The 12,141-nt window shown below is 59.8% G+C and overlaps 1 protein-coding gene across 1 annotated transcript; it reads right to left on the bottom strand.

Moving 5' to 3' along the window:
- Positions 1 to 2,784: 2,784 nt before the first annotated feature.
- KRT18 (keratin 18) lies at positions 2,785 to 9,407 on the bottom strand. Its single transcript, XM_034792664.1, has 7 exons — positions 8,911 to 9,407; positions 6,028 to 6,110; positions 5,317 to 5,473; positions 4,980 to 5,144; positions 4,513 to 4,638; positions 3,735 to 3,958; positions 2,785 to 3,058 (listed from the first exon to the last, which is right to left on the bottom strand). Exons 1-7 carry the CDS (start codon positions 9,313 to 9,315, stop codon positions 2,929 to 2,931), a joined length of 1,290 nt encoding a protein of 429 aa, XP_034648555.1. The 5' UTR covers positions 9,316 to 9,407; the 3' UTR covers positions 2,785 to 2,928.
- Between the last annotated feature and the right edge of the window lie 2,734 nt (positions 9,408 to 12,141).

The following is a 12,141-nucleotide window of genomic DNA, read 5'->3' as shown; positions in this document are numbered from 1 at the left end:
ACAAATACACACACACACACACCTTAGCTTTGCAACACCCCTTAGCCCACACACCCACCCATGTACACACACACACCCTGAGGTTGAACACACACAAATACACACACACACCTTAGCTTTCACAAACCCCTTAGCCCATCCGTCCCCCCACACACCCTGAGGTGGAACACACACATGAAATGCACAGTTGAGCCTGTGTGCACACACAAATACACACACACACACACACCTTAGCTTTCACACACCCCTTAGCCCACACACCCACCCATGTACACACACACACAAACACATACACACCCTGAGGCTGAACACACACATGAAATGCACAGCTGAGCCTGTGCGCACACACAAATACACACACACACACACCCTTAGCCCGCACACCCACCCATGTACACACACACACACCCTGAGGCTGAACACACACAAATACACACCCACACACCCTGAGCCTGCACACACACACCTGCTACTCCAAAGCCCGCGGTTTGAAGCACACGCCTAGAGAGGACAAAGGCCCAGAGCCTCAGATGTACTGAGGTACTCGACTCCCATTGAAATCAGTGGGCGTTTAAGGCTCTGGGGTTCTGGCTGCTCTAATCAGTTGATCTGGTTTCAGTGCAAACGGGCGCTGGATGCAAACCCGGCTCCTCTCCCTGCGAGTGGGAAGCCAGGGCCCCAACCTGCAGGGGCGGGAGCTGCTGAAAGGGTTATTACCCCAAGGTTACCTGGAGCGCCGGCTCCCAGGGGTTACCCCTAGCGGGGCAAATCGGGAGGAGCGGCACCGAAATCAGCGGGGTTGCTTGGTGTTTACACGGATGTGGCTGAGAGCAGCGGGGTTGCTTGGACACAGCAGAAGAGAGCGGAGTAGCACCTGCCAAATTCCCTTCCCTCTGAACCGTCCTCGGTAATCAGCTGCTCCTCCCTGCTCCCGCGGCTGGGGTCTGCCCAGCTCTGCTCATTTGGAGCGGGAAAGGGAGTAGCTGACACTTGTTGTGCCTGCTTTCACTGGGAGAGGCGGGGGCTGGAGCAGCTGGGAGCTCCCCCCACGGCCAGCGCTCCTGCCCTGCTCCCTACAGCGCCCCCTGCTGGGAGAGGCCAGGACTGAACACCTAGGGTGACCAGATACCAAGTGTGAAAAATCGGGACAGGGGATGGGGGGGTAATAGGAGCCCATATAAAAAAAAAGCCCCAAATATCGGGACTGTCCCTATAAAATCGGGACAGTCCCGATCACCCTACCCTGCCTCATCATCTGAGCAGCGTCTCATACTTGGCAGTAGGCATGGGTGGAGCTTATGTCGTGGGCAGAGCTTGGAAGAACACCACACCCCTTCTCCATTCCCAAGTGCTAAATTTTGGGATTCCTTCCATGGCTGACGCCCATTCGCCAGCCTGCCTGGGGGTCCTTCATTCTGCCACTGCCCCAAGACTGTGTCCCATAGCACCCAGGGGCCCTGCGACCTGGGGACTCACCTGTGGCCGTGCCACCATGGATCTAAGGAGCCAAATGGGTGCAACCAATTTAACCCCCTTTGTGGGAAGGGGCTGATAGATAGAGACAAGTCAGGGGAAAGCCCTAGAAAGACCCTCGGATTCCTGGCAGGACAGGGCCAGACTGGCAGGGTCCAGCTGCCAGCAGAAGGGGCTCGGTGCATGGCATATACGACCAGCGCTCTGCCTTATGGAAGGCTACTGGGGCCGCTAACTAGCCAGCCCAGCCTTGGAGAGCCATGGATTACTGCACTGGACAGAACAGCTCCGCCCCACAATCCAGTGCGAAGAGTGAAGTGCAGGATGCCTGTGACCCCGCCTTGTTCGTTCCAGTTGCAACAGGCCCGGAGAGTGGGGTTATTGAGTTTAGTGCCATGGTGCCATTAGGGGGTCTGTGCTATCAGGGGGCAGGACGGGAACCCCGAAGGAGGGAAATGGAAGGTGAGTGCTTAGAACTGGGGAGGCTAGTTAAAGCAGGAGATTGGGGATCAGGACCCTTAGGTTCTATTCCTGACTATGAGAGGGAGTGCGGTCTAATGGTTAAAGTGGGGGAGAGGGGAAGTTACTGGGAATCAGGACACCTGGGTTCTTTTCCTGACTATAGGAGGGGAGTGCAGGTTAGTGATTAGGGTGGCGGGGGAGGAGTGGGAGTCAGGACTTCTGGATTCTATCTTTGGCTCTGGGAAGGAATGTGGTCTAATGGTTAGAGTGGGCTAGGGCTGGGAATCAGGACACCTGGGTTCTATTCCTGACTATGGGAGGGAAGTGCAGTCTAATGGTTGGGGGGGGAGGGGGTGGCATGGGAGTCAGGACTCCTGGGTTCTATCCCCAGCTCTGGGAGGGAGTGCTGTCTAATGATTAGAGGGGGCGGAGGCTGGGAATCGGGACTCCTGGGTTCTGGGTGGGGAGTGCAGTCTGATGGTTAGAATAGGGATGGGGAGTGGCTGGGATTCAGGACTCCTGGGTTCTCCTCCTTGCTAGGGAAAGTTGTGGGGGTGGGGGTGGTTAGACCAGGGACTGGACATCTATCCCAGCTCTGCCAGTGACTGGCTCTGTGACTTTGGGCAAGTTGTTTTAGCCGCCGTGTGCCTCGGTTTTCCCATCTGTATAAATGGAGATACAGGGCTATGTCCCTACATGACCAGGGTGCCATGTGGCAGCATGGGAAGCGCTCCGAGCACCTTGGGCAGGGGGCCACTTAACAACCTCATTAGCAGGGAATACAGGGCTCGGCGAGGATCCCCCGCCCCTCCCCCAAAGGCCACCAGAAGCCCAAGAGAAGTAGCGCACTCTGAGGTCAATTGCGTTTTTTATTGAGCTCCGCTGACCAAGCAAGCGGGTGGTGGGAGGCAAAGCCAGTTGCCCGCAGCCCTCTCTGGGCACTGCAATGCCAGATGCTAAGGGAAGGGAGCAGGGACCACCGGGTGCATCTTCTCAGCGCCTGAACAATTGGGATTCGCTGGTGTCCGACACCACTTTGCCATCCACCGTCTTCTTGGTCGTGGTGACGACCTTGTGGGTGGTCTGTGTGATGCTGCCGGTGTCCACCAGGGCGTCGTTCAGGCTGCAGAGGGGGAGAGAGGGAGCGTGAACGCTCAAGGGGCCGTCCCAGAGTCCCTGGTCCACTGCATGCAACCAGGGATGGGGACCTGGGGGCTGGACCGCACACCGCTTGGGAGGGAGGTCATCAGGGAGCAGCCCACACGGGATCAGTAGTCCGGAGTGGCATTATGCCCTGGTAAGCATTAGCCTCTCCCTGCCCCCACTCAAGGGGCACCCACTTTCCCCGCCACCGGCTTCCTGCCAGAGCCACGAACCCAGGGAACATGGGGTTCTAGGGATGAGGCTCCCCTGGGAGACAGCCCCAGACGTGTGATTGGTCCTAAGAGGGACAGAGCCCATTCCTGGTGGGGATCTGGGCCTGCCTGCCCCTTCCCATCCCTGGGGGAGCCTCAGAGGCCCCGTGGCCCAGCAACTGGGGCCAAACACTGGGGGGGATATTCCCCTCTCTCTGGCCTGGGTCAAATCACAATAGCTTCCCGGCCCCTCAGCTAACCCAGCTGGGAATTGCTATAACAGGGAGTGAGGGGCAAGATGAGTTATCCTGGAGCCAGGTTTCCTAGGGGCCCCAGGGTTAAATCCTCCCTATCCCACCGCTCCCACCAATGGGAAGCGTGACGGGGCACCTGGAAAGCAGCAGGGCTGTGAGAGGAACCGATGCCCCGGCCCAAGGCACTCACTTGAACTCCTCTCCGCCCTCCAACAGCCGCCTGTAGGTAGCGATTTCTGCCTCCAGCTTGTCCTTGATGTTCAGCAGGGCCTGGTAGTCCTCAGACTGGCGCTGGATGTCGTTGCGTATCTGAGCCAGCTCTGCCTCAGCCCGCAGGAGCTGCCCATTCAGATGCTCCATCTGCATGGCGTAGCGCTGCTCCACGTCCTGCAGGTTTGCTTCCAAGCTGGCTTTCTGCAAGGGGAGGAGAGGTCAGTGCCATGCCTCCGTGGGCACCAGCCACACCTCTGGGGAGGATGCCATGCCCCAGAGGCACTAGCTCCTCCCCTTTGGGGGGCAGCATTGGACAAGGTGAAACCAGGATGTGGCCTGGCTGAGGGTGATGGGCCAACGTTAGCTCCCTCACCGCGGAGGGTATCCCCGGCACGCTGGGATGCCGTCCACCTCTAACGTGGTTGCCAGCCTGAGCACCGGGGCTGGATCAGGGCTCTGGGGCAGGACAGGGAGAAAGCCCTCCCTGCGCACGGATGGGGAGAGGCTCAACGGGGTGTAGGAGACCCTGGACGTGATGCTGGAGAGCCCAGCTGTGGTATTGCGGGGGGAGTGGGACAGGGAGAACCCGACCTGGTGCTGGGGAGGGGAAAGCAGCACTGGGAGCGGAGGGGGACCCCAGTTCTGCCACGGGAGGCGGGGAGGGGGAGCAGGGGGACCCCGGCTCTGGCACGGGTGGGGAGGGGGAGCAGGGGGACCCCGGCTCTGGCACGGGAGGGGGAGCAGGGGGAGCGTACCAGGTTGCGCAGGGACTCCAGCTCGATCTCCAGCGTCTGGTAGGTGCGGCGCAGCTCGGAGACGCTGCTGCGGGCCACCTCGATCTCCTTTGTGTTCTGGGTGATCTCCACGGTGCTCTGGGTGATCTGGAGGGGGACAGGGCAAGTCAGTTACTTGGGCGTGGGGGGAGTCTCTTCCTTGCCAGCCAGAGCTAGCCTGGGCCAAACCTCCCAGACCCCGACACATCCCAGGGGATGTAGCTCCGGCAGCCCTGTCTCCATCACGGGTCAAACCAGAGCCCCGGCTCAGAACCGCCCCCGATTCTGGGCCTGGTGATGTGAACTCATCCTGAACGTGCAGCCACACTGAGGGGCGGGGGGGGGCCCAAAGGGGTCCCCTTAAGTGGTCTGGTTCTTGAGGGTGGCAGGAAGTGGGGGACCCCCCGGGGACAGGCCGTGGCAGTGCCTCACCCCCCTCCCCGGCTCACCATCTGGTTCCATTGCTGGTCCAGGTCCGCCATGTTCTTCTGCGCCAGGTTGTCGTACTGAGCCCGGATCTCCGCCATGACCTTGCCCAGGTCCTGAGGCTGAGCGGCGTCCACTTCCACCGTCAGCCCTGAGTTGGTGATCTGGGCCTGCAGGCTGTCCACCTCCTGCAGGGATATGCCCGGACTGGTGAGACGTCCACCCTTTGGGAGAAGGGACCCTCCCCACCCCATCCTGCGCTCCTGGGGGCTACCTCCCACCCCCCAACGGTGAGCCCAGGGCTGAGCCACGCAGGACGGTCCTGCCCCATGTGGGCACAGCCCCCCCTCCCCAGCTTACATCCTGATGGTTCTTCTTCATGAAGATCAGCTCCTCCTTGAGGGACTCGATCTCTCCCTCCAGCTGCAGCCGGCTCATGTTGGTGTCGTCGAGGACCTTCCGCAGCCCGTTGATGTCGCTCTCCACCGACTGGCGGATGGCCAGCTCCGACTCGAACCTGCGCCGGGGAGGGGGAGGGGCTCAGTGCTTGGGGACGGAGCTCCAGCCCTGCAGGGGGGCTGGAGCCCCTCTGCCGTCTGTGGGGGTGAGGAGAGGGCATTGGGGGGGGCAAGCCCCTCCCCCATGTGTGGGGTGCTGCAGGGTGTTCATTTGGGGGGCAAAGCCCCTCCCCCAGTTTTGGGAGTGCATTTGGGGGGCAAGAGCCCTTATGTGTGGCGGTGGGGGATGCAATTGTGGGGCAGAGCCCCTCCCCCACATGTGGGGGTGCATTTGAGGGGCACAGCCCCTCCCCCACGTGTGTGAGTAGGGTGGGGGTGTATGTTTGGGGGTTGAGACTCCTGCACCATGAGTCTGTGTGTTTGGGGGGGGGAGCACCCTGAGTGCCGGACCTCTCCACCCTCCGTGTGCCAACGTCCTCCCATATACCCTGGGGATGGGGGCTTCCCCTCTGGGTCGTGCCCCTCCCCCCTGGCCTCCCACCCCACTAAGGGATCTCCGCCCCCACCAGGGCGAGAGGACAGTGACTGCATGTCTGCTCGGCGGGACGCTCACTTGACCCGGAAGTCATCGGCGGCCAGGCGGGCGTTGTCAATCTGCAGAACGATCCGGGCATTGTCCACGGCGCTGTCCAAGATCTGGGCAGGGGGAAGACGCATGGGGTGGGGGGTCAGTGGGTGCAGAGAGCAGCGCTGGGGCTGGCTGGGTTGGAGGGGACCTGGATAAGGGGCTGAGTTCTGAGCGCTCCCAGCGGGCCGCGCATGCCCCCAGGATGGCAGCAGGGTCCCACCTCCCTCGGCGGGGCCCCCGCGGCCTGGCGATGCCCCACGAGAGCCAGAGGGCGCCACACCCAGCCTCTGATCCAGGAATCGCTCTCCTGTGCCAGCCTCCGCCGGGAACCTGTAACCTGAATCCGCTGGGCTCCTGCCAACCCACTGCATTGTTTGCCTAGCTCAGCACAGGTGCAAGGCAGGTGCGGTTCCCACAGCAACGGGAGACGAAGGTGCTTAAAGAGACACCGCCCGGTCTATTCGCGGGTGCCCGTCACCCTGAGAGCTGAGCCCTAAAAATGGGACTAACAGGTGCCAAGCACAGGAGAGCCAGGAGGCCTGGGTTTTATTCACCAGGAGGATCGCCTGTAGGACCCAGGCCCCCTGGCTCCCAGCCCCAGCGCTGGGTGACCTTGGGCAGCGGTTAGGCCCAAAGTGGCCTAAAATTTGGGGTACCCCACTTTTGGGGTGCCTGATTGGAGACCGGTTGGAAAGCAACCCAGAGTGCCGATGGAAGCCTCCATGTTTGCTCAGCCCCTCTGAAAAGCAGGCCACGGTGGCTGGATTTCCCCGTGGGCTCAGCTCCCGTTACTCCCTAAATAACATCCAGTTTTCCAGGCCTGCCCCCCCCAAGTGCTCAGCTCTTGCTGAAAACCCAGCACCGGCGGGGGGTGCCGAGTGCTTCGAAAATCTGTGAGATCCCAGTTTCGGAGATGGGGAAACCGAGGCACGGGGCGATGACGTGACTTGCCCAAGGTCGCCCAATCAGCCAGTGGGAGAGCCGGGAATAGAGCCCACGTTTCCAGTCCAGTGCACTGCCTACTCAGCCTCGCTGCCTCCCCTCTAGGGCACCTTTCTACCAGCCTCCACCCCAGGGGACCTCACACCACTAGCCAACACAGTGAAACTATGTGGGGTTAGACCAGGCCTTTCTCTTTGAACTTCCAGGAGGGAAGACATGTTATGGGAAGGAGTTGAGTCTAATGGTTGGAGCAGAGCAGGGCTGGGAGTCAGGACTCCTGGGTTCAGTTTGCAGGCTTGGGAAGGGGCGTGGGACTTGTCGAGTGGGCTAAGGTAGGACAGGCTGGGAGTCAGGACTCCTGGGTTCTTTCCCAGCTCTTAGTGGGGAGTGGTGTCTAGTGGTTAGAGCAGAGGCGTCAGGACTCCTGGGTTCTCTTCCCAGCTCTGGGAGAAGAGAGATTTGCTGTGGATCACAGGGTGGTCATGCCCTCAGGTATAAATAACCCTGAGGGGCCAAATTCTCCTCTTCCTTTCCCCCAGGGGAGTCAGGGGCGTTGCCTGGAGGGGTTTCCAGGCGGGGGGTTGGTGCTTTCCATCTCTCTGCCCTCTGCACCTGCGCCCCTTCCAGATGGGGCTTTCTCCTGTCGCCCTGCACACCTGTTCCCACCACGCCTTTCCAAACGGTCTCACTCTGTCTTTGTTCTGTTTGCCAAGAGAGGGAACAAACATCCGTCTTGTCCCCCACCCACCCCAGCTACATCCCACCACGCCTGTTTTACTCTGAGCCACCCCACCCTGCATGGGAAGAGAGTTTTCAGTCAACCGGTGCAAACAGGCAAATGCCCCTGAGATCGCCCTGGGGGGCTGGTTCAGGAAACAGGCATGCAATAAATATTAAAGAGACTAAGCGAGCCCTAACAGCGGCAGTGCGGCCTAGTGGATAGAGCGCTGAACTGGGACTTGTGAGACCTCGGTTCGGGCCCTCGCTCGACCACTGACCTTGGGCGAGTCACTTTGCTGCTCCGTGCCTCAGTTTCCCTTCTGCCTATTTAGAAGGGGAACTCATGTCAGGGCAGGGGCTGCCTTCCCCTGGTGTGTGTGCAGCGCCTGGCACAACGGGGCCGCTACTAGAATAATCGTCTGCTTTGAGGGAGGGGCCGAGACCCCCTCAGCCCCCCCGCGGAGTGGGTGGGAATTACCCCCCTCCTCCCAACAGGCTGTAGCTGGAGGAGCCGGGGAAATCTGGGATTCCGCTCTGCCACACCCTGCTTCTGCTCCTTGGCTATAGCTCCTCTGAGCTGTGCTGAAGGTCAGGCCTCTGTGCAGGGGAGGTTAATGAGTAACTCCCCCAGGCTGCAGCAAAGTGCCTGCCCTCAAGCTGGCTGAGTTTACCAGCTTCCCACCTGGGGATACAGGCCCCCCCGCACAGGGGGCTGGGTTGGGCCCCTCACCTCGGCCTCCAGCCCAACCGGACCCGGCATGCCCAGACGCAGCACCCCAGCGAGCTGACTGCAGAGGGACCTCCTGGGGGTTTGGGGGCAAGCCCAGCTGGGTGAATGCACGGGGCTGCGCTTGGGACAGGGTGCAAGTCTAGTAACCTTGCAACACTCCCCAAAGGGGGGGCTTGTTCCTAGGTTTTCCTTTGCTGCACGGACCCCTGCACGGGTAGCAAACCCACGCTACCCCCTGCCCCTCGGGGGGGGGGGGGCACAGAGGGCTGATCCCAGATATGGGGATGCCGACAGGTGCATGATCCTCCCCTCTCCCACTGGTACCTGCTTGGTCCCAGGCAGAGGTGGTGCTAGATTGGGTGGGGTCCTGCATGTGCCACCTCCTCCCTGATCCAGTGGGGTTGGGGGCCGCAGATCTGAGCGTGATCCAGGTGGCCAAGGCTAGGCGGGGGAGGCAGGAGCAGGGAGCACCTCACCTGCTTCCTCAGGTCCTCGATGATGTCGAAGTAGTGGCTCCAGTCCCGGGAACTGGGGCCCTTCTTGTCCATGAACTCCCGGATCTGGGTCTCGAGCTTGTGGTTGTCGGTTTCCAGTCTGCGCACCTTGTCCAGGTAGGAGGCCAGGCGTTCGTTCAGATCCTGCATGGTTTCCTTCTCGTTCTGCACCACCCCGGAGCCGGACAGGGCGATGCTGTAACTGCCTCCGGCGCTGCTGCCGGGGAAGCTGGAGCCCAGGCTGGTGGCCCTGGCCACGGAGATCCTCGAGCCAGAGCCCCCTGCTCCGGCGTAGACGCTGGCAGCACTGTTTGGGGCGTACCTCCTGCCCATGATGTTTGGGCCTCTCACACCGCTGGAGTAGGTGGTGGATCTGGAGTAATTCATGGTGCTAGCAGCAGGTGGGGAACGGACAGCGAGAAGAGTTTGCACCAGTAGTGAGATCTCAGTCTGTGCAGGGCTGGACTGGATGCAGACTGGAATTTATAGCCAGGAGCAGAGGAGGGGCTGGGTAGGGCTTAGCCACCCCCACCTCTATCCACTTCCCTCTGCTCCAGGAAGGTGGGGCTAGCTAAGGCCTTGTCCTGGCCTTTGTTTGCACAGCCGGCTCACCTGAACCCTTGCCAAGGGCCCAGCCCGGCTCCATGGAACCGGATACCACCCGGAGCCACCCACGCCTGTTCCCGAGCTGTGCCTGGCTGAGGAAGCCGGACTGGGGGGTTCTGGGCAGAGTTAGCAGAGGGATCTGTCCAGCCATGGGGGAGCTGGGGCCTTTCTGTCCCGACTCTCTCTGGGCCGGAGCCTGTTGTCAGACCAGGGGGTCGAGCAAGAGATTTGGGCCTGTGAGTCGGTGGCCCGGGAAGCCTGCCCTCGTAGTTCCCAGAGGGCGTTTCAGCAGGAGCGGTGCCAGGGTTTTTGCCGCCCTAGGCAGCAGCGCTCCTCCTCTGAGCATTCGGCGGCGGGGGTCCTTCCGACCCACCGCCGAATTTCTGCCGAAGACCCGGAGCGGAAGGATCTCCCGCCGCTGAATTTCCGCTGAGGATGGCAAAATGCCGCCTCCCAAATCCTGCAGCCCTAGGTGACCGCCTAGAGTCGCCTAGTGGAAGCGCCGGCCCTGGGTTTCAGAGCCATTTGGCAACCTCGCTTGCCTTTTGCAATCACTGCATCCAGCGCTTGCCCCCTCCTTCTAGCTGCCACAGTGCTGATACCCCAGCCTGCCGGGTTTTCCCAGCACCCTCCCGGGGGAGGGCTGATCTGCTGGTGCTGAGCGGACTCCCCTTGCACCAAATTCCGAAGATGCAGAGGCGGGGGGGGAGGGGTCATAGCAACCCCCAGCAAAGTGGGGCGTAGGGGCAAAGTGGATAGGGTGCACCAGCAGAGAACAGACTGCAGTCACTCCCTAACCAGTATCTATCTCCATGCTCGCTTAGCTGGGATCTCTGCTTGCTAACCCAGCGTGCAAACATAGTCTTCTCTGTATGCTAAGCCCATGTGCAAATGTGGTTCTCTCTGCATGCGAAGCCCATGTGCAAATGTGGTTCTCTGCATGCTAAGCCCATGTGCAAATGTGGTCCTCTCTGCATGCGAAGCCCATGTGCAAATGTGGTTCTCTGCATGCGAAGCCTATGTGCAAATGTGGTCCTCTCTGCATGCTAACTTGGCATGCAAACATGGTTCTCTCTGCATGCTAATCTGGCGTGCAAATATGGTTCTCTCTACATGCTAATCTGGCATGCAAATGTGGTTCTCTCTGCATGCTAACCTGGCATGCAGACACGGTCCTCTCTGCATGCTCACTCAGCGTGCAAATGTGGTTCTCTCTGCATGCTAACCCGGTGTGCAAATATGGTTCTCTCTGCATGCTAACCTGGCGTGCAAATATGGTTCTCTCTGCATGCTAACCTGGCGTGCAAATGTGGCTCTTTCTGCCTGCTAACCTGGCATGCAGACATGGTCCTCTCTGCATGCTCACTCAGTGTGCCAATGTGGTTCTCTCTGCATGCTAACCCGGCGTGCAAATATGGTTCTCTCTGCATGCTCACTCAGCGTGCTAATGTGGTTCTCTCTGCATGCTAACCCGGTGTGCAAATATGGTTCTCTCTGCATGCTAACCTGGCATGCAAATATGGTTCTCTCTGCATGCTAACATGGCATGCAGACATGGTTCTCTATTCTTGCTAGTCCAGTCCTTCATTCATGCTTCACGTGGTTCTTCATGCATGCAAGTCCTGATTTCAAAACCCACAAACACCAATTTCTGTGCACGCAAAACCAGATTTTTGCACATGCAAGCCCTGATTTTTATACACACTCCCCTGGATTTTGTATACTCATTATCCCAGTGTGCAGGCATATTTCTGTCTGCAATGCATGCTAGCCCAGTGCTTTGTGCATGCTGCTTCAAGTGTGCTGTCCTGGCTCTCCTTGCTTGCTAATCCCAGCATGCTCCAGCTAGAATGAAAGCTGAGCAAGCCCATTAATATCTCTGCATGGAGCCAGTACTGCAAAGCCCAGCTCTGCTCATTTCTCAGGAGACAGGTTGTGGGTTCAATTCTGTTCTGGGATGTCAGTGGAGTGACTCCAGATTGACATGGATTTAACTCAAACCAGGATTTGCTTGTGTATGTATTCAGGAAGTGCTCCCCACTGTGCCTCTGAAATGCAGCCTCCTCTGGGGTGGAGCGAGGAGCTCACACAGACAAGGAAAACAGCAGGCGGCGGGAAATGCTGGCCAAGGACTCTGGGCCAAGCCCTTGCTCTTATGTCCATGCAGGAAGAGCAGTGAGTTGGATATTAAGATCCAAAGACCCACCTACTGTAGGGAATTGTTCCTCCCAGCTGGGAATAGAACCCAGGAGTCCTGACTCCCAGCTGCAACATACTCTAACCACTAAACACCGCTTCCTTCCCAGAGCCGAGAATAGAATTCAGGAATGTTGACCGCCACTTCCACCCTGCTCGAACCACTAGACCCTCCTGCCCCCCGAGCTGCAGCTAGAACCCAGGAATCCTGACTCCCAGCCCCCCGCCACTAGACCCCACTCCCTGCCAGAGCCATGGCTAGAACCCAGGAGTCCAAACCCCCCTGCCCCGGGGCCACCCCTGCTCTAACCACTAGACTCCACTGCCCTCGCAGAGCTGGTAGCTGAGCGGAGCCTGCCAGCGATTCAGGTTGTGGATTCAGAGTGTAGCTGTTGCGACACCAGGCCAGCG

This window comes from Trachemys scripta, chromosome 16, assembly GCF_013100865.1.
Source record: "Trachemys scripta elegans isolate TJP31775 chromosome 16, CAS_Tse_1.0, whole genome shotgun sequence".
NCBI lineage: Eukaryota > Metazoa > Chordata > Testudines > Emydidae > Trachemys > Trachemys scripta.
Note: the sequence above shows the minus strand (reverse complement) of the source record. Positions and strands in the feature narration are given on the sequence as shown.

What these genes read in the sequence shown, in the direction of transcription:
- KRT18 (XM_034792664.1), bottom strand. Translation starts at nt 9,315, where the DNA reads ATGAATTACTCCAGATCCACCACCTACTCCAGCGGTGTGAGAGGCCCA. An exon ending in TGAAGAAGAACCATCAGGAT is followed by an intron (nt 5,145 to 5,316) that starts GTAAGCTGGGGA and finishes ATATCCCTGCAG; the next exon opens with GAGGTGGACAGCCTGCAGGC. An exon ending in GAGGGCGGAGAGGAGTTCAA is followed by an intron (nt 3,059 to 3,734) that starts GTGAGTGCCTTG and finishes CCCCCTCTGCAG; the next exon opens with CCTGAACGACGCCCTGGTGG.